The 22,932-nt window shown below is 38.5% G+C and overlaps 1 protein-coding gene and 1 long non-coding RNA gene across 12 annotated transcripts in view; both read right to left on the bottom strand.

Annotated features, from left to right (window-relative positions):
- The window catches only part of LOC146501913 (DNA (cytosine-5)-methyltransferase 3A-like), a 101,763-nt gene that overhangs the window by 51,018 nt on the left and 27,813 nt on the right, over positions 1–22,932 (bottom strand). For 5 of the 11 annotated variants that reach the window (XM_085132428.1, XM_085132431.1, XM_085132430.1 and 2 more), the window contains exons 3-6: positions 18,720–18,827; positions 8,515–8,638; positions 8,163–8,200; positions 7,941–8,057 (exon numbers count right to left, since the gene is read on the bottom strand). In XM_085132428.1, coding sequence (XP_084988554.1) covers positions 7,941–8,057; positions 8,163–8,200; positions 8,515–8,638; positions 18,720–18,827 — 387 coding nt within the window. The other 6 variants (XM_085132437.1, XM_085132438.1, XM_085132439.1 and 3 more) reach the window with 4 other exon arrangements.
- Positions 703–7,934, bottom strand: LOC146501914 (uncharacterized). Its single transcript, XR_014869291.1, has 2 exons — positions 7,307–7,934; positions 703–7,256 (listed from the first exon to the last, which is right to left on the bottom strand). It is a non-coding gene; the product is annotated as an uncharacterized LOC146501914 (long non-coding RNA).

Here is a 22,932-nt window from a genome sequence, read left to right as displayed (position 1 = left end):
CCCGTCTGAAGTTTGCCAGAGAGCACATGGATGATACAGCAGAGGATTGGGGAGAATGTCATGTGGTCAGATGAAACCAAAGTAGAACTTTTTTGGTATAAACTCAACTCGTCGTGTTTTGGAGGAAGAAGAATACTGAGTTGCATCCCAAGAACACACATGCCTACTTTGTGAAGCATGGGGGTGGAAACATTCATGCTATGGGGCTTGTTTTCTGCCAATGGGGACAGGACGACTGATCCGTGTTAAGGACAGAATGAATGGGGCCAAGTATCGTGAGATTTTGAGCCAAAACCTCCTTCCATCAGTGAGAACTTTGAAGATGAAACGAGGCTGGGTCTTCCAACATGACAATGATCCAAAACACACGTCCGGGCAACAAAGGAGTGGCTCCGTAAGAAGCATTTGAAAGTCCTGAGTGGCCTAGCCAGTCTCCAGACCTCAACCCCATAGAAAATCTGTGGCGGGAGTTGAAAGTCCGTGTTTGCTCGGCGACAGCCCCCAAAACATCAATGCTCTTGAGAAGATCTGCATGGAGGAATGGGCCAAATACCAGCTACCTGTGTATGCAAACCTGGTAAAGACCTATAGTAAACGTTTGACCTCTGTTATTGCCAACAATAGGTTTTATGTTACAAAGATTGAGTTTTGTATTTTTGTTATTGACCAAATACTTATTTTCCACCCCGATTTACGAATAAATTCTTTACAAATCCTACCATGTGAATTCATGGATTTTTTTTTTTTTCACATTCTGTCTCTCACAGTTGAAGTGTACCTCTGGTGCAAATTACTGACCTCTGTCATCATTTTAAGTGGGGGAACTTGCACAATCGGTGGCTGACTAAATACTTTTTTGCCCCACTGTATATACCAGTAATCCATGTGAGCTAAAAACTCAGCTTCAGATGCTCTAAATGATCAGTTTTAGGCATTTTGTTTTTAAGTCAATCCCCATAGACTCCAATGTTAAAATGCATAAATTTAAAGCACTAAGAAGCATGTTTACGGACTGATACAAAGAAGTTTTTGTCTCTGTGAATAGTTAATTTTTAATTATTCACTGATTAGGAGACTACTAAGGCTTACAGTTAGTGGCATGTGTGCTTTGATTGACAGGTGTCAGTCAGTCAGCTTCAGTCACTTCTTAATGAAAAGAAATTATGTCAATAATAATTTTTTGGTGTCATAAAGACTGTCCAGGTTTCTGCTTTTAGCATTTACTCTTTTATTTTTCTTTGTCTGCATTAATTAGCAGTTATTTGTGCCTGTGCATTGTGTTTATACAGTTTATCGATGTATCTTGTTAATCATACAGTATTTGGATCCTCTGGTCCAAGTATTCTGGCTCCAAAACAAAAACACTACAGCAATAGCCAAAATGCCAATGTTGAGACTTTAAAATGAGCCTGTGCTGGGAATGAGTATTTTTATGCTATCGTCTAATTATCCATGTAAAAGTCTCATTAAAATTAAAAATCACCTCTTTAGCAGTGACCTGTACAACAGTTCAGCAGATATTGATAGCATGGTAGGCCACCTTTGGATAAATTAAAGTTTAAAGAGCTTTCCTATTAGTCCCACTAGACTCATGTAATACAAACATAGCTTTGGAGAGCTGCTAATGACTCAGTAAGTGAGAGGATAGTGTTGACAGGAAGCCAGGCATACTCTACCTCTCTTTCTCTTTCTCCATCTGTCATATGCACATGCAACAGTTTGCAGATTGAAGACAAGCTGGCATCAGTTAGACCAACTTTATGTGTTTACATATGCTCCAATTAAGCAGAAAGTTGTTGTTTTTTTAAATCATAATCGTCATTTTCACCAGTGCAGAGCTGATTTATAGTTTATGAAGTAATTTAAAGCTCTTTTTGCTCTTTTCAAGCGATCTCCTGTCACGTCTAGCAGGCTTCAAAGTTTGTGTCCATCAAAAACTGACTGCACAGCAGAACAAGTTCAAACACGAGGGAAATGCAACCACGTGTGGTTTCTGCTCACTCTCGCTTTCTTCCTTCCAAACGCTGTTGCTTTTTTCTCACGCGCTCGCTCATGTCCTTGTGTGTGTCAATAAGCCTTAATGACTTTCTCTCTCTCCTTTTCACGACCGCACACATACACACTTCCTGTCTCTTTCAGTCATTCTCTTTTTTCACTTTAAGGTCATCTTCACACACTATATGCCTTGCTCGTGGTTACAGCACAGTTAACCAGCCAAGCATTTTCCTTGAATTACTATGTGCTTACTACTATAACTATGACCTCAGTCAACTACTCTCACATATAAGCATTTCACAAATGCTGGGTCAAACCTGCAGGTTAAACTACCAACTGGTCACTTATGTGTCAGTTATGAAGGTACTTGGTGGGTAAGTCTAAAATTCTCTCTCTTTAAACTCTATTTTGATCACAAGTTCCAAAGGGGATCATTTGTTTCTCTCTTTGCTACATATTTCTCCAAATTCACCTCCTAGTGACTCACTTTGTCCACCTGCTTACTGTCTGCCTCGCAAGCACCAAGCTGCACCTGTTTTCAGCAGGTTTCTGTGCTCCAAGCAGCTGTAGCTGCAGCTGGAAGACAAACGAGTAGAAGAGAGCTTCAACACTGAACCAAAATGATGATTTTAGAAGGAAACAGATTAAATAATGAGTGCAGGGATGCACCAAAGAATAAGAACAATCTAAGAACAATGTTATGTTGCTGAGAACATCTTCCTAAAATAAAGGTTTTCTAAAGTGTTTTTGAATACCGTTGTTTTGTTTCCATAATACGCAGGAAATCTGGATGCTGATGCACCATCTGTCGCAGCAAGCCTACTTTGGCAGTTGACTATAAAGTGCTAATTATAAATAGAAATGATGACTTGGATATAAAAATATATTTGACACCACATACTAAATTTATTTGGTACATTTTTAAGATATTTAAAGTCATACACACACCAGGCTGAAAATAAACTCCTGTTTTAAATGTCCCAAGATTTCAGGTAAAGTTATAGAGGATGTGATAATGTTGTAAAAAGAGGAGAAAAATCGAGATATATATTTAAAAGTAAAGGACAAATGGGTGGGACATCAAGATTACAGCTGTTTACAAGTACTCAGGATCTTTAAAGAAAACACTCCTCTCTTATAATATAATATAATATAATATAATATAATATAATAGAATAGAATAGAATAGAATAGAATAGAATAGAATGTCTACGTGGATTGTATGGAAAGCTTAAACTTCAACAGATCACAAATATCCATGGACTCACCAGTCACTTTCAACTTTTTAAGCCTACAGGAAGGGTTCATTGAAAGAAAATGTGATGGGGCTGGAAGGCTACACAGGAGAAAAAAAAGACACTGTTTCACACAAACGTTTATTACATCTAAATTGCACCACTGGTACACTTCAGACCAATGTCAACCAAATATCTTTGGTGGACAAACAGTGCATGTGAGTCTACGGGAAAGGAAAAGATGCTATTTTCACTTTCACTGTGTCAACTGTTGGGTAAATGCTGCTGCAAAAAGCTTGTAATACTGAAAGGAAACAGGTCATCTTCCACAAGCCAAGTCGTGGAGGGGAAGTCCACTCCCCTCCAGTGTAAACAAACAAACTCTGCAGAGCAGAGCAGGGTGACTGCAAACACAGTAAAGTGATGAAGGCCGAACAGAAAGCCCAAAGAGGTCAAGTTAAATAACATAATGACACACTGAATGCTGACAAGAAAAAAATCTTTCCAGATGTCAGTGTTTTGACCCAAAACAGACAAATGTCCACCTCACACTTACGACAAGTTCCAACAAGTATAAGAAATTGCTAACACTGGACAAACGGGGCAGAATAAGAGCAAACCCCAGTAAAGAGGTCTCAGACGACACTTGTTCCAATCAAAGCTCAGTTGCATGTAATAAGCTAATTATTGTTATTCTTACAGTATTATTTAAATACTGTGCAGGGTTTGTGTAACATTATGATTTTAAAGACTTTTTTTTTTATACAACTTTAAGTGTCAAAATGGCTGAAAGGTTTTGGCTGGAAAAAAAACCTAAACAATTATTTGGAGGTAAGTGAATTTACAAAGACCCATTTCTCATACTTGCTAGCAGTTGCAGGTGTAATTTCAGTTAATGTAGCTGGACAAGAACCTCTACAAAGAACACAAACAAAACTAAACTAACCTAAAAGACACACACACACACACACACACACACACACACACACACACACACACACACACACACACACACACACACACCTTGGCCAATCAGATCATGAGAGGACAGCTGAGGTATTGATACCAGTGTCTACATGCATCTATATGCATCCAAGGTGTTCAGAAATCATTACTGTCTACCTCACCTCCTCTAGAAAGGCAGAAAGCCTCACACAGCCATCTGTTGCCAATAAAGCACCAGATTTGTTCCAGAAGCATTGGCACAAAAAACCCTAAAATGTTTCAAGAAGGCTTTTCCAACTGTTTAGACTGGAATGACACACACTTGCAATTTGCAAAAAGGACCAAATAAAGTCCCCTATTGATAAAATATTTTCCTGTTATGTCTTTGCTGGGGACACATTGTAAAACTTTTGCTTTTACACAGTAAAATGTGTGAGGCCAAATGTATCCCAGACCACCAGTGATTGAATCGCAACATTTACACTTATGGCACTGAACTGACTGATCAAGGTGCATTTTAAAGCCAAGTGTAGCCAATTTAATTGAACATTTAGCTACTATTTGAACTTGTACACAACCTTTTGTTCAATATGTAACCATTAACCAGTCCGTGAATTAGGCTTTAAAACATTTAGTCAGGAGAAATAGTAGATCTAAAACAATTTGATCCCTATCAGGCTGAGCCTTTTGTTAGTTTTACTTGCAGGTGTGTACTTCTCTGTTTAGTTTGGATGGGGCGCATGCTGCTGTGCAACTACAACTAGAAAGGCTGAAATTGATCAAGAACCTAGAGAGATATGTGAGCTGGATTAAAATTCCAGAAGGCCAGATTTGGCCTGTGGGGCTTGATTTGGACACAGGAGGTTTTGTCTTACAATTTTACCAATTTGAACAAAATGATAGAAACAAAACACTTTTGCTTGAGAGATGAAAATGACATTTGTGAATAAATAACCAGCCACAAGGAAGAGTCAGACTCATGACTTCTGATTCTGGAGATAATTTCTTACCCCACTGAATTCATTAATTCACTGATGTGTCTGAACCACAGGGCTTTAATGGTGACACTGGGTGTCTGAGAAGTGATAGGTTTGGCAGTACTAACAAGCAGGCTCCCCAGTATAAACGGAAATGACATAAAAGCATTGTTTTTACTGAAATAATGGAAGTCAGGTAATTGCAGTCTGTGTCTTTGGAGTGTCTGTTGTGTGCTGTCCAATCACAAGGATTGTATAATGAAGTAAACCGTCAGTCACATGGTGTTGATCATGAAAGGCCACAAAGAAACCCCAAACACACCCCAAAGCATGACGGTGGTTGTAATAAAACCCCCAAAAAATGTGGATTTGCTTTTATCACAATAATATAATCAATATTTCTGGCTTTGTGAGTGAATGTCTGACTAGACCACTAACATCTGGCTGTCTATGAGTATTAGGTGCAGTTTTTGCCCTCAGGTCCAAAGAAAGGTTTGGCTGAAATCAAACAGATCGATGAGGTTTCCACCAAAAAACAGGGAGCTGCAGAAAATTTAAGACTTTCCAGAAACTTCTAGCGTTTGAAGATTGACATTTTTAAGACCTTTCAGACCTGCAGATACCCTGAATCCTTGTTTTATATCTCAGGTTACCCAAATAACACATGTGGTATAGATTATGTAAATTAAAAATATGTACAACATTTATGTTTTGAATCTAATAATAATAATAATGGATTGCATTTATATAGCGCTTTTTGGGGCCCTCAAAGCTCTTTACAATTCCACTATTCATTCACTCTCACATTCAGACACTGGTGGAGGCAAGCTACAGTTGTAGCCACAGCTGCCCTGGGGCAGACTGACAGAAGCGAGGCTGCCATATCGTGCCATTGGCCCCTCTGGCCATCACCAGTAGGCGGCAGGTGAAGTGTCTTGCCTAAGGACACAACGACCGAGACTGTCCGACCCGGGGCTCGAACAGGCAACCTTCCGGTTACAAGACGAACTGCCAACTCATTGAGCCACGATCGACCTCTGACCTTGATGTTCCCCTCAAGGAAGCATTAATAACATCCCCCTCGGGGAAACATATGGCAGTGAAAGAGCCTACAGGTGGATGCCAGGTGGAGGCAGCATCAGTAACAGCAAAAGATGTGTAAGAGAAGGTAAAGGATGTCAGAGTGTGCCATGTGGGTGAAGTCAGCTAAAGGAATCCTTGCCGTAATGAAAAAAAAAACAGTCACAGGAAATGTTTGGACTTTTCTCTCATTTTTATTTGAGTAAAATAAAGCCCCAATTCCAAAATCAGTTGGAACGTAACGCAAAATGTAAATAATGTAAATATAGGCAGAATTCATACGATTTGCAATTCTCATAAACCCATATTTTATTCATAGTAGAACATAGAAAACATACCAAATATTTAAACTATAACACTTTACTATCTTTTGAAAAGAAATTAGCTCATTTTGAATTTAGATGGCTGCAACATATCTCAAAAGCTGAAACAGAGCAAAAAAAAAGGATGAAAAGTCAGAGGTACTAAACAGAAACAGTTACAGGAACATGTTGAATTAAATAGGCTAATTATCAGTAATATGATTGTATATATAAAAAAGAGCATCTTAGAGTCTCTTAGAAGTAACGAGAGTTTCACCAGTCTGCAAAAAACTGCATTTACAGATGTTCCTCAATAGAAAATTGCAAAGACTGAATATCAATACATAATATCATCAAAAGATTCAGCAGCTTGGAGCGATCTATGTGCACGAGGTATAAAGCTGAGCCCTGAGGCCACATTGCATTAAAACAGGTTTGATTGTATCATGGAAATCACTGCATGAGCTCAGGAACCGTGCCATCCAGAAATTCAAATTACATCTCTATCACATGAAGAAGATGCTATGTGTGAACATGATTCAGAAACAATGGCATCTTCTCTGAGCCAAAGTTCATCTAGAATATACTGAGATGAAGTGGGAAACTGTTCTGTGGTCAAATTTGAAATTCTTATTGGTAATTATGGACACTGGAACCTCCAGACTAAAAAGGAGAGGAAGCATCCAACTTATTTTTAGCAATCAGTTCAAAATTCTGCATCTCTGATGATATGATATGATATGATATGATATGATATGATATGATATGATACGATATGATACGATATGATACGATACGATACGATACGATACGATGGGAGAAGAACATCCAGAAAGGCAGCATCAGTGCAGAAAAACATATACAGGTTTTAGAGCAACAAATGCTCCCATCCAAAATGACTTTGATATGTTTTCTATGTTCTACTGTAAATACAATATAGGTTTATGAGATTTGAAAATCATTATATTTATATTTTACGCAGCATCCCAACTTTTTGGGAATTGGGGTTGTAAAAGTTTAACAGACACAGAACACCAACATATAAAGTGAGACTGTAAATCGTGACAACACTCAGAGCAATATTACTCAGCACGCAATTCTGTCAAGAAGGTTGATTTAATATCTCAAGGGGATTTCCCTCTTTCTCTGGATTACTCAGCATCGCACAAAGCGAACCACAGCTAATTTCCACTGTAGTTTGGTTGCTTTAAAAGGGCATCCTACATCTATAAAACCAGTTCAAAAGTTTATAAATCTTCTTGGTCCACCTGTAAAACCTTTACAATAAATAAGACAAGAAGTTCCATCAAAAACTCCAGTTACCCAGGTTTACGGAGCATATTTGCTCTAACTGGGCTCCTAAATAAACGTATATCAGTGTAAATACAAGCTTTTCCGTTGCTCACCTCCATCTTCCAGCGGCTGAGCCATTCTTCTCTCTGTCTCCTGCTGATATAGTATGGATCTCCAGCCTGAAAAGTTACTCTGGGGACTGGCCTTCTCCGCAGCCTCCCAGTCTCTCCCTGCATGTACACAAAAAGCTTGTTATATATTGCGTATACCATGAGAGTGATTGATTTAACCATGTAGAAAACATGCAAAATTGCTGCAGACACTTGTTTTCTCACCTCTCTGGGGGAGTCGCAGTTTCTGTCATCTGGCTCGTCTGCAGGGAAAAAAAAAGTTACAGGAAATGGCTCATTTGTACAGGTTTAACGAGAGATTTAATGAAGATGTAAAGACGTGGTTTTCATCACTTTGCCCCAGCGTACTTATGTACAGTTACCATTCCCTTAAAAGCTGCAACATGGAAGTTCTTTGAAAGGTAAAGTTTTAGATAAATTACACAAAAGATAACATTTGTTGTTGTAAATAAACTGTTTAAAGTTTTTATTCTGAAAGAAAATTAGCAGAACCTTTCCGAATGCTGTTCAATCTAAGGTAATAATCATATATGGGCAAAGAGCATTAAAGCTGTACCCTTATTCCTCTCCGCTGGCTCTTGTTTCCGACGCCCGCGCTTCTTGCGAGGGGAGGGTGAAGGCGCCGGCTCCTCAGGCGGAGTTGGGGGGGCGTTTGCACAGGGGTCAGAGGTTGCCATCTCCTGGGAAACACACAGTGCACAGTCTAGGTATGAGAAAACTGTTGAACGTCCTTGTCTACTCCCATCAAAGGGTTCCACAGACATAATAATCATACACACACACACACACACACACATGTGCAAGCTCTATACCCACACATAAAACAAATGCCTAAAAACACACAGTCAAAGAGCTACTTCAAAACTGCACACACATATTAGTCTGCAGAGGGCGTCTGCACAGGATCACTGTAATAAACACCCCCAGGTACCATTAAAACACACACAAACACACACACACCTTTGAGGTGACGGGGGGGTGGCTGTACTGATGTGAATAACAGTGCTAAATGATCCTAACTGCTCCTACAAGTTTAAATGTATATATATTTACAGAGTTATGAAAATTTCAAACAAATGAATTTACACTGCAAAATATCAATATGGTAATACTCGTGAACCATGAACTCAAACAATCTTCTGCCTCTAGTTCAGGGGCTAATCCATTAGCTGACCAGCTTTAATAATGCTAAACCAGGGGACACAGCAGGGTTTTTTTTTTAATATGTGTGTGTTTGTGTGTGCATGTGTGTGTGCTGCTAAAAGATTTTATAGATCGTTGGTTAAAAAGTGCAGAGCCAGAGGTGAATGTCAAACTCAAATGCTACGCTAACTCTAGCTTACGCTAACAGGCATGCAAAGGCTGTAATGAGCAGCTGAGGCGGCCTGTAAAAGTCAGATAATGCAAAAAGGTGACTAAAAGGGCCTTGGGACACATTAAAATACTCCAGCACACACTTTTAACACTTGCAGTCAAACAGAAACAAGGTTGTAATCCAAAGTTAGATTTCTGGTGGCCTTACAGCATACATAATAGCTAAAATGTACTATTTTGCTTTAAATGTATGCTGTTGCCCTTTTGTAAAATAACAGCAAAGAGTTATCTACATTTATAGACCACCAGGTTCTTAGACTTAATGTGGGATCAAGCAGGGTCTCCAGACTCCATATAGTGACAGGGTAGCACTTTATATTTGTTTACAGAGTTAGAATCAAAATCAGAATCAAAGAGTTATAAAAGTTTAAAAAAAAATACTTTAAAGATTACTCATAATACTTCGTCAGCACTTATTAAAATTAAATCAAATGCTAAAGGGAGAACTATTCATAAATATAGTGTTTAATAGACTTAATTAATTACAACAAACACATCAAACTCACACTACATAAATCAAACCAATCCACTAAAGTCAACAACTTTGGTCCAAGTGGTTGACTTTAGTGTGAAACTTGCTATTTGAAATAATACATTTGTGTATTACTATAAAAAGCATATTAAAAATTGTGGATATCTACTGATAATAATACATTAGCTAAAATAAATTAAAAAGATGTGAACAAAACACGTGGTATGAATTAAACAAGCTGAAAATGATAAAAAGATAAATAAAATGAAATTAAAAAAAAGTTAGCACACCATTGTCTATCCTGTGAACCATGACGTGCCCTTGATGTGAGCACGTGGCCTTTAACATTTATCATTTTAACCCAAATATGAAATTAAAGCTGCATTAAACAATAAAGAAAACACTAAACCAGCTCCTAACTTTTAAGCAAACAACTACTTACACATTCAGCAGAAACAGAGGAATCTGGGTTTGCAGTCATCTTTTTGGCCACATGTTGAATGTAAATTCATTTCAGCCCTGGTTTGGTCCACAGACTCTTGAGAAAAATATCTGGATGTCTTTGGGTTGCTATAAGTGCTCGCCGTTCTTCGCCTCTCCGTCATTTAGCGCTACACAGAAAGTGTAAAGCCGGCTTGAGTCAGCTGGTTATACACTTCCTTTTGCAAGAGCAGGTGCACTGGTTAAGCTTCACTGAACCAAGCCTACGACCTGATTGAAAAGCAATAGGTGGATATTGCTTAATGCAGCTTTAAAGATGTGCTGATATTTATATGATAGTTTATAGTGAAGAAAAAGGCCACAAATGCGCTGCAAGCAGGCCTAAATGCATCGAAAAGCAAGCTATTTTTAGCACAGTGGAACTTTCACCTTTTCAAACAACTTCTCTTTGCACTTCCTCTTCTCTCAGAATCTATCGTCGCCTTGATCTTGACTGACAGACAGCCTGGAAAGTACCTGACTTTACTCTACAGCTGACAAACTTTAAACTGACTGTGTATACATTGCAGCAATCCAGCTAAGGGCAGCTTTTAGTTGGATGAAATGTTTGATTACACCCAAGGGTAGGCTCAGCAGAGAACAGGATGTAACAAACAATAAAACAATGGTGAACCAAAATAATAGAATAAGCAATCACACTACAGCAAATTAATACATGCCAGCTGTGTTTATGTTTTACAGATGTACAGCCGAAGTAGCTGCATGTATTGTTAAAGTGTAAGATGTGAAAATAGGCAAATACCTGTTGTAGAAATCTGTGTTTTTCCTGTATATAAAAATTATAGAATCTACCAAAGAAACAGTGGGATTTTTCATTATGATTTGAAAGTACAATTTTGCTTATCAAATGGCCAGAAATAAGAAAAGAAATGTACAGACTTCTGGTAAGACTAATTAAACTTAGTTATATGCAAACCAGTTGCGCTTATGTGCATCCCCCAACCCTACAAAAAGGCCCAATCTGAGCCAGTAAAAACCCTGGAAATGTGTACTGCAGGTATTTTTGCTTAAATTGAGCAAATAAGAGGAGAAATGTCAAAACTATGCACAAGTCACATCAAAGCACACCACCCAGATTTCCCCAATATTTTTATGTTTTTAAGTCCCGCACCCTCCTGTTGTGAAAAATTGCAATACATGCATCCATAGTTTGTGTTATCCTAGCTACCAGATCATAAGATACAGTCAATATACACATTTAATACCAACACAGCTTGGCAACCAGATTGAAAGGGAGTCCTCACACACTGGGAATATACAACCTGAGGGCTATAACTACCCCACGACCTTCTCCATCTGACCCTGAGTGTGCAAAAAGCAAAACAAAATAACCTCCCAGAAATCAGTGCTCAGGAATCCCAAGGCAAGTCTGTACTGCTTTACATAACTAAAGACTAATTTCAGTGTTTTAAGTGTATGTCTATCATTTTTCATGTTAGCAGTGTTTTCATTGCAACCTATAAGTGGTGATGAGTGCAGTTATCGATTGTATGGCTTTTTGTTTTCAGTACGATGCTCTAGAAAAAACATTCTGTCCAGCCTTAAGTTTGATGCGTAATGAATTAGCTGCGAAATAGGCATTAAAATGAAAAGGAATCAGTAAATGTGGGTCAAACCATATATATAATTGTTCTAGTATGGATCACAGAATTGCAACTTCAATAAAGTTGGAAAGATTCAAAAACTCTATTAATGCTATTTGAATCTTCATACAGGTGCATGTTCATTATTTGAAAATTAAAATATACATTAATAAATGAAGACATTAAAAAAAAGGCTTATCTCCTAAAAAGTCGTCTGTAGCAGTCAATATACTCTGTTTTCATTGACTACAAATTAATTGAGTGTCAAATTACTAATCAGAAATAGCAAACCTACACAGAATGGTTGAATCTTATGGCAGGATCTTAAGAGAGCTGTGCATAGGTGAATGCCTGCAAACCTCAATAAAATGAAGCAACATAGCAAAGACACGCGGGCCAAAATTCTTCCACAGCAGATAAAGTAGAATGATAAAGTCATACCGAAAATGATGACTTAATTTGTTGCTGCTAAAGGTGGTTCTATAATCATGGGGGCGTACGTAGTTTTTTTAAGCATGTATACCTCAAGAATCCTCTGAAAACATTATTTTACACAACTGTGCATGTTCTTGGGTTTTTGTTTAGTTTTTTTAAAGTATAGGCTTTGTTTTTCAATAATTTAAGTTCATACCCCTGTACTATAACACACTCTCACAAGTTACATTCACATCTTAAATGCTGTTGACCGTCTTTTTTTTTTTTTGCACTACTGTCATACCTGCTACCGTTGGTCATTTCCACTACTGTCCATGTACAACTCACAAGCTGGTCTATCTACTTATTTATTTATCTATTTATTTATCTTTCACATCTGCACTGCTGTATATAGGTTTCACTTTTAATAAATATTTCCCCAAAACGTGTCGTTTATCTTTTTTAATTCTTAATTCTTCCTCACAGTCAGGTGATACAAAAATGCATTAGTGCCGTTAATTTATGGCACTTTTTAGGATATCGGTGATAGATGTAGAGGTATAATGAACACAAACAAAATGACCACACTTTGTACCTGACATTGTTTCCCTTACTCATTATAATCAGGTAAAGTTTGAGTGTTTTCTGGCAGATTTTTTTACTTTTATATGAGTGGATCATATTTGTATGACTGCACATAGGAACTCAACACCACACGATCTTTTGCTTGCTATTTTAAATGTTGTGACCAAAATTGTCATTTTTATCCACCAGCCACATGTCATGATACTTTTTTGTTAGCCATGCCAACCACAATCTGTTCGCAATCCATCTGTGACCTTTTTGTGGTCTGGATGCAAAACGGAAACACCAAAAGAAACCAAACGAAACTCCACATGCACCAAAAGTGAATCAAAAGGTCTGGTTGACATGCATAGTCTGACTGAGCTAAGAGTCAAGCAGTTTAAATAATTATAGTTTAGCATAACCTAAGATTGAATCTAGTTATTATAGTGCAAGGAGAGTTTCCTTATTTATAAAAAAAACTGAGGGGGATTTTCACGTAGAAGCATTGCATAAATGTTGGGAAGTGTTCCAATATAACTCTGTAGTCCTACTGTACTTCAAACTACTTTAATCTACAGTAACACACAGAAATGCATAATAACCCACCAGCTGCTCCACACATGGTTGAAGCAGAAAGGAAGAAATGGGATAAAAATGAAGGAGGAAATAGGAGGAGGAGGGGGAATACTATCTTAACTTAGAAAAAAATACTAACCAGCAGGAAAACAAAGCAATGAAATGATGAAGGAAACAAAGACAAAGGCTAATTTAATCATCCATTAAACCATCATCATTACTCTAATATTATGTGTGTACAGGCGAGAGTGTGGTTTTGATGGAAGAGAACAAGTGGAGAGAGAGAGGAGAAATTGAGGCTTTCTCGACCCATCTCTGCTCTATATAGTTACTGACAGCTCCACCCTGGAGATCCACACAATTCCTGGTCAGACTCCACAGTGTGATTGTGTATTTGTGCTTTTCATATTTGTATGTCCTGGTGGGGACTTTAACCTGAGTGCACACCAACCTTGGAGGACTTGTCTCACTACAGGGAGCATAAAACTTCAGGGATGTGTGTAAATAGTCAATTTGATGATGATGCATTGTTTATTCTTTGCAAGTTGGCCAAATAAATGCTAGCCTATAAATCAGGGGTGGCCGACTCCAGGCCTTGAGAGCCAGTGTCCTGCAGGTTTTAGATGTATCCTTGATCAATCACAGCTGATTTAAATGGCTAAATTACCTCCTCAACATTTCTTGAAGTTCTCCAGAGGCCTGGCAATGAACTAATCATTTGATTCAGGTGTGTTGCCCCAGGATGATATTTAAACCTGCAGGACACTGGCTCTTGAGGCCTGGAGTTGCCCACCCCAGCTATACATAAAAGCTCTCCTATTTCTGCTTAAGTTTCACATTACTAACAGAAAAAAGTAAAGCCCAGAGGATGAGTTGGCTCCAATAGATAACTTCAGGTTTAATCATGAGTTTTTAGATGAATTCTTATAGGGGGTACATTCCCATGCACACCTACAGTAGGTTATGCGTGAGATAAGACAGCAGCAACTACAAAACCAGCTTAATGACCAGCCAGTTCTGTGGAAAAAGGCGTTACCATTGCTGGAAAAGCCTGTGGTCCTAAGTGCACAGTTAGAAGAGGGGTCTTTTAGAGGTAGTTTACAGTTTTGACTTTCACTCACAAAAATTAATACGAGACAGCAATTCTTATAAGCAACTTTATTCCTTGCTATATTTTCCTGTTGGTGCAAAGAAGGTTAAACTTGTTTTATAAGTGAAAACAGGGCACTTAAGCCTTTTACTTGCCGTCTTATATAAAATGTAGGTAAGTGGTTTGATGTTTGCTTTTGTATTTGTTGTTCTTTCAGCTTCTTTCACTTGTTCTTAGACCACTGCAGCTGAAAGAACAATGCTAAAACTGCCTCACAAACAACCACACACACACACACACACACACATACATATATAAACAACCTTACAACTTAATTGAACATGCAGTTGTAATTATATATCAAAAAGACTGTAATCCAAATCAGTCTGTTAACTTTGATACAGAGTAGGCATTTCTGTTGGCTTTCTTTTCTCGTTTCAATAAACTTTACTTATAGAGCACTTTTCCAGTCTTACTAACTAAAGTGCACAGAGCACACATACTCTCACACACTTACAGACACACACACATGCATATAGTACTTTTAGTACTATATTTTACCTCTCAGACACACACAGCTGATTTGTGTGCAGCAGCTTTGTTTGTTGGTTTCAGTCTGAATTACATATTTAACATCTGTATTTTTCTGTTATACTTTTATCTTCCTTTGTAAAATTGTTCTACAGTTACTAGATCTGTACATGCAAGCCAAGATTAGGAATACCTGGGCTGATTTATCAATTGATAACCACCTTTATATAACCACTTAGCTTGATTGCTGAAGTTATTAAGAGAAGCCACAGAAGGAAAAGACATCCTGGATATGTATGTAGTACAGCACTGCAGTAGCGTTACACATTGTAGAAATATTTAATTAGGGTAATACAATAATAACATCTAGAATTAGGTTAAACATTGTAGAAAAGTTTCTGTGCTGTCTGCTTGTTTGTCAGCCACAAAGCAAAGTTGGCAACATTGCCAGTTTGTAATGTTGCAACTCAGTCATTACATTGTGTATTTGTAGGGTAGTCGGTTAAAGAACTTCACTGGTGTTACTAAGATATTGCAACACCACCCGCCACTAGAAGATGTAGTGAGATGGAAACTAACAAGTTTTGAGGCAGTAATGATGTAGGAATTGGGTTGCTCCATATACGCTGTACAAAATGCCTCACAGTTCAGGGACATTTAAAATATGATTTGCTGATTTGTCAGTTATGTCTGTTTTCTTACTTTCAGACTGGTTGAGTAATCTGATTTTTTTTCTCCTGTTTAAAGTAATTAAAGTTAAGCTTAAATATTCACTTGTGATCATTAGGGTTAGGTCAAGGGAATGCTCAGTGTCAATAAGTAAACCCCACAGAGAATATGGAAACACATTTGTGTGTGAGTGTGTGACTGTGTGCCTGTGTCTGGCAGGACCCACATTCATCCTGCTCGCTTTGTCAGGGCTCAGACATCAAAGCATGATCAGACCTGCTCTCCTGCACACATGCATATCCACAAACATACACACACATTGGTTTTTCTATATTTATGAGGGCACTAACTGACAATCTAATCTATCCTAATCTTCAACCATCACAATGAACCATAACTACAACCCTTTGTGCGCTGAAACCAAATCCTAACCCACCTATTGCCTTATAAAATGTGAGGACCTGCCTAAATGACCTCACAACAAAGGTTTTTGGTATCAACACAAACACACACACACACACATATGCAGACGCACACACACACACACACACACACACACACACACACACACACACACACACAGATTATACACACTCTTTCCTTCTGAGTAGTTCACTCAGTATTCCTCTTGTCTGGGGCTGTTTGATCAGCTATATTGACTTGCTGATTCTGCCACAGAGTTCAGTCGGTACAAAGACACATACACACACACACACACACACACACACACAATACACACAAAGTAAGTGGTTAGAGAATGAATGCTGAGAGAAATATGACAGAGGGGAACTGCCAAAGACCTGAAGTCAGTGGTAGTGATGAAATATACCACACAGTGTAATTATTACAATGCTAATGCAGCTCTGTAACACGAGTCACAGGTTATTTACTGTTGGACTAACAGAGATTGGATGGATGCCAGTTCAAACTCAGAATAAAGCTTGAAAAGGAGTAGTAAGGAGCATAGTCACAATGGGTAAAAGTAAACGACAAATACAGCAGCAACATTCTCATAATAAATGTGGGTCCTGCTTTCCACCAGGCACTGTAAAATTAGCAGATTGTTTGACATATTTAAAGTCATGGAAAATGTTTCCTTGTAAGTATCACCATTTTTCCAAATTGACAGACCCTTGAAATACACAGAGGTGGGTTGAAATCTCTTGTTTTGTTAAGTCACCTTTTTTCTAGCATTTGTGAACCCTCGTAACTTCATAACACATTAAATGTTCAGTCTTGAAAAACACATTTAAGTTCTGTTTAAAAACTGGCACTTAATAAATTTTACACCCACTCCAGGTGTCACAGTCTTAAACCAAAATGTTTTTATACAATAGTTTCTGAAACAATTACCAGAAACAAGCACTGGTTCCCTGAAATTTTAACCTGTTTTTTTATATATATATTTTGCTGGAGAAAAGTTCAAAAATTGCATTTTGAATAAAGGGTCACATCACTATATGAGGCTGGGTGGCTGTTAGTGCCTGACTTACCAAATGTACCATCATTTCATTCATGATTAAAAAATTTAAAATCCCGCCCTACTGGTGAACAGATAAAGTGCATGCTGAGGCTTTCCAAGTGGTTTAAATGTATTAGTTTAGTTTATTACTGTAAGACAAAAATCACTGCCCCAACTCTGGTAAGTGTTATTAGGAAAAATCACTAATAACACATTTGCAAAATGACATCAACAAAAGGCATGCTGGGTAATGCTAACTAGCCAGGTAACTGTTGGGAAGAGGTTGGTGAAGCATTCAAGAACAGTGAAGACATATGGAGGATGTAGAAGTGCAGAGAGTTAAATCTGCTGTTATATCTGCCCACACAGCACAGGTTACCAGGTAATGCAAAGTTAGCACAAGGTTTGGAAGAAATTGGAGTTGGTTTCATACCCACATGGAAGCGCTAACAAACTAGATATTTGTTTAAAAACAGCAAAGTGTCATTATATCTAAGCTTGAAGTACATCAGACAGGCTGTTAAGTTGCAACTCTATGTTACTGTCCAGGGTGCACCCACCTTGGACAGGTCACCCTGGACTTGCCCTGCCAAAGCTGGGACAGGCTCCAGCCCTGAATTGGATAAACACAGGAAAATGAATAGATGGATGAAAAAAAATCTACTTCTGTAACCCAGTACTAATCATTTAAATGCCAAACATAATGTCTTTTTCTTGCAAAATGTGAGCACTCATCTTACAATGATCCAATAAAATATGATTTGGGACATTAAACTAACCTTAGTGATAACTGTTGGCTTGCATTTGGCAGAGGCTGGGAAGGATATCATAGGTGGAGGAGTGCGTTTGGATCTTAGGTGGCAAAAATTTTGCTTACAACTGTTGAGTCCTTTATCCTCCTCCTACTTCTTTTTTCTACAGCTCAGTATCAGTCAGTTTGTGCTTCTTACATTCAAGTCATGCCCACTTCTGAGCAATCCACCAACCTAAAGTCATATTTTTATGACTTCAACTGATGCTAGAGATTATCTAACTTCTGTTCCAGCCAGACTTTAAGTGGTATGTGGAAAATGTGGGGGCTGGAGCCATGCTGACCAGAAATTGATGAGTGTATTAAACTGCCATTACATGTGGAGGACTGCGATGACTACATCTGCAAACAGTCAATGTGTAGGGGACTCCCCCTTTCAAAGATGCTGATTAAGAAAGAAGGCTCTTTCTGTAACACACTGAAGCAGAAAAAAGCAACCCACACAAGCTACTATGTCAGACACACTCAAATGTGACACTTAATGCAGTAAATGCACCTCCAGATCAGTGTGTTTCTGTATGATATGATTTGACTACAGCTGATGCACAGCAGCTCGCAGGTGTGAATGAATAAGAAGGAAAGTAGTGCATGCATGTTTAAAAACCTCTGCAGATTAGAGAGGGGAGTTTTTTTAATAGGTGAACAGATAATCAATCATTCTTCTGCAGTTTAAAGCACAAAACGCCATCAGGCTTTAAGTACAGTACTCACAGGAAGCAGCTGTTTGCGTTTCCTGCTGGGACGACCCACTCTGCGCTTGTTGCGGGGGCTCGCCGGTGTCCCCTCCTCTGGACTGTCCTGGTCTGCACCATCTTCACTCTGTGAAATTACAGAGAACCCACATCAAACACTCAACGAAGACTGTATGAAGTTATAATTGATGTCAGCAGTAAGACCGCATTAAAGCAACACTGACTAAGGGCAATGTGGCTAAGAAGCTCTTCAGGGCAGAAGTTGAAAAGCAGGATGTAATGAATACAGGGCACCATAGCAGTATTAATAACTAAGTTGTTTCCTGGTTTTAAAAAAGCCACATTTCACAGATTCTATGTCTTTTTTCCCTTTAAAGAAAAAGGAAAAGAGACAAACACGCTACTAAAACAAGGAATTTAAAGCTTGACCATGTCCTGATTGAACAAAGCAGTTCTATATCTATAAATGAGCCCAATGTGAAAGAGAAAACCAGTAAATTACATGGTTGCAGACATGAACTCCAGCTGTGACGCAGAGGATGATGTGTTGTTGTACTACCAGACCTGCTCATGATTGATCTAAGCATGGACACAGAGCTCCAGAAGGCTGTTATACTAAGCCACTTTATTGCCATCTGACATTCACTGTGCTTGTTGTTTTTTTAACTACATTTAGTAAGTAGTTTTATTTATTCTGCTTTTTGAATTTATTAAACAACTTTTCTTTATAGTGGCACTTTATTGTTATATATTTAGCTTTTTTTGACATTGCATTTTGATGTGTTTTGTTCCAGAATTTACCCTTTGAGAGCCTGTATTTTAGTTACATTACTATTTAATCAATCTTTTGAGCAATTCTTACCATATGTAACTGTGTGTTGAGTCGTATTTTTTGTCATTCTGTTAAATTTTTCTAAATATTTAAGATATTCTGTCAGAGGTGTAGTTCTTTTAAGAGCTGTTCACCTAGATACTGCCATGAAGAGGTAGAAAAAACAAACAAATAACCACAAAGGGAGAAGGTAGAAATAAAATGTCTATACATTCACTTTCTGCTTTTTATCAAGCTTACAAGAGGCACTAGTCTAACCAGGGATGCCGAGACCTCCCTCTCCCCAGGCATATCCTCGAGTTCTTTCAGGAGGAAACCAAACTAGGCAAGAGACATTATCTCTCTAGTGTGCCCTGAATCTGCACTGGGCTCTCCACCCAGATGAATATCTTAGAAACACCTAGGAGGCATGTAGTAAGTGTCGTGTTCACACATCTGAATCATCTCAACTGGCTCCCTTTGATGTGAAGGAGCACCCTGAATATGAAAACGACCAAGCCCTCGTCCATCTCTAAAACTGAGCCCAGGCATCTGTTAAAGGAAGCTCTTTTCTGCTGTACCTCAAATTTTTGGTTACTACCCACAAGTTCATTGAGACCTTTGCTGCCTCTTTTGACCACAACAAACCAGTACAGCATCTACATGACAACAGGCCTGTCAGTCTCTCTATCTGACCAGAAACTCAATACAAACCTCGAAACCTTCCCGATGTAAGCTGAAGGTCTTTACTCAATGAAGCTAGGCGGACTACAACATCTGCAAGATACAGAGACATGACTATGACCCCATCAAACCTGACACACCCCACTACTTGATTGCACCTAAAATATCTGTCCATAAACATTATGAACAGAAACAGTGACAAAAGGCAGCTCTAGAGGAGTCCAAAGCCCAACAGGAACGAGTCTGACTTATTCCCAGCAATGCAAACAGAGCTCTAACTACAGTTATACTGAGATTTATTCCCTCGTAACAATGGGACTGATATCCCACTCCTAAACAGGACACCCCAAGAGATGTGGTCAAAGTCCACAAAACACATGTAGACTGGTTGGGAAAAATCCCATGCACTTTCAAATATCCTCAAGGGTGGAAATACAAAATATTTGTGATTTCAACAATAAAGAGGTTTCAACAGCTGAAGCCTTGTTTGTATGTGTCCCCCAACTGTTATTATGACCCAGCTCGGAGGTCGTAGCATTGAACAGTGATGTACCTTTGCCCCAGTTCAGCACATACTGTCACTGTATAGTCTACAGGCATCGAAATTAATGTCCTACACGAGTTCATTAGATCAATTTCACACAGTGTTTCTTGCAGAAAACAATGCAAAAATCACAAAGCATGTAGGCGCCTTTATCTGAACCAAAATCAATTAATCTAGGCTGTTTTCTAAGCTTTCACTGCTCAGGTCACATCAGAGACAAAGAAGGATGTTGGTAGACCTGAGTTGTAGACTAGCAGTGGTGTAATTTTACAAAAATATAGGGAATAAAAGTAGCTTGCTGCACCTGCGTGTGCTGGGTGTTAAAGCACGCCACAGTGCTCTGTGTGACGATGAGCTGAAATGAAATTTGCCCACATTAATTTCTCTTTTTTTATATTACACCAAACAACACTTCTACAATGTCCTTATGGTGAAAATGTTGGCAGCTCAGTGGTGTGACAACAGTGGCTTTCCTCGGACTTAGGTATGCAATTTTACTTGGTATGAATTGCAACTTCAAAAAATCCCAATGATTCAAAATTGTGATACATGAAAGTGTGAAACAGTCATGCAGCGTGCTCTGACCGGACAAAAAGACACCTCAGACTATGGACAGCGAAACTCTGCTGTGATAAATGAAAAACAGATGGAGACATGCAACACATTCAGCGCTGAAATTAAAAATAATTATGTCACAAGAAAGTACACATTAACTTCTAAATGTTGTGAAGTTTCTTTAAAATAGGAAACCACAAATGTAATGTTTCTGTTAATCGAGATAAATGAGACAACATCGGGGACTGCTGAGGCACTTAAACTTTATAAGGCTGTTTGCCACGACTAAATCAGTAAAACTAGTGAAAGCAGCCAATTTTATGATGAGATACATGGTGAAACTGTTATGTGGATTGTCACATCTGGATTCTTTTAGACTGGATATAGGTTCAGTGAACTGCGTTTGCTTGGAGTCTGTTGTTTGACAGTATTACTATAACGGGTATTTACAGATTCTATAAATTAAACACGCTGAATGTGATGGGGAAATAACAGCTTTGTTTATCTCATTAGTGTTACCTGTGTTTAGTCTGCCACACCTGTCTCCCATTAGTCTCCTAAGTGAATATACCTCCTTTTTTTAACCACTTTTTTACTCCTCAATGGCCAAAGGAGTTGTCTTGTGCTTTTCCCAGTCACACTTTCAAGGCATATTCCTCAATTTTCTAGTATAACTCACTGTTTTCCAGCTTTTGTTGCCTACTGATCCTTTTGTGTATAATGCTTTGAACCGCTTCACAGTCTTTGTCTGTCTTTGCCTGCTGCTACTGGATTGTTTGCCTCACTGCCTGTTTCTGGATTAAAGATTCAGACTGTGTGTCTTTAACTCTACTCTGCATCTTTCCTGAATTTGGGTCTTTCCCTGTGTGAAATATCATTATGGGAAACCTTTGCCCAGAAAGAGATGTAGTAATTTATTTGAGAGGTCCAACTAAATGGTTTTGGTTTGGTTAGGCTTTAATCACACAGGCCAAAAGACCCTTGCAACCTCTGGCCACTACACTCAGAAAAATAAAGGTGCCAACTGGAACCAAAAGTGGTTCTTTAGACTGATGCCATAGAAGAACCTTATTTGGTGCCACAAAGAACCTTTCAAACAATGGTTCTTTAAAGAACCATGAAGACATCTGAAGAACCATTTCAGAACCATAATTTTTCTAAGAGTAGGGAAAAATGTGTATTACAGGACTGATTGCTGGCGGCTGCTTGCCATGGGTAGGGAAATCAGTCACAAAGAGGGCACTGCATCAAAAACCTTGTGATTGCTTTGGTTACTAGCAGATTGCTATGGAAGATGCAGACTTGTCTGCAAACATTAGCTAACTACTAAATTGGAAAAGTGCAACTCAAATCACAGATGGAGAATGTTTGCTTTCAAAGTGAAATTTCTACCTCACCGCTCTAGCAAACATTTCAAACATATCACCCATGTTTCTATCTCGTATGTATCTGGGAGTGTTCAAAAGGGAACAATTTTACTTTGAAGGCGGTTGGTTCTTTTACAGTTGCACTACTGCTTGGTGAGAAGTTTGCAGACAAGTCAGCATCACCCATGCAAACTGCAGGCAAGCAAGAAAAGCAATCACAAGAAAGTTTTTGGTGGAGCACCTTACAGTGGGGGGAAATAATTATTTTATT

This window comes from Neolamprologus multifasciatus, chromosome 15 (genome assembly GCF_963576455.1).
Source record: "Neolamprologus multifasciatus chromosome 15, fNeoMul1.2, whole genome shotgun sequence".
NCBI lineage: Eukaryota > Metazoa > Chordata > Actinopteri > Cichliformes > Cichlidae > Neolamprologus > Neolamprologus multifasciatus.
Note: the sequence above shows the minus strand (reverse complement) of the source record. Positions and strands in the feature narration are given on the sequence as shown.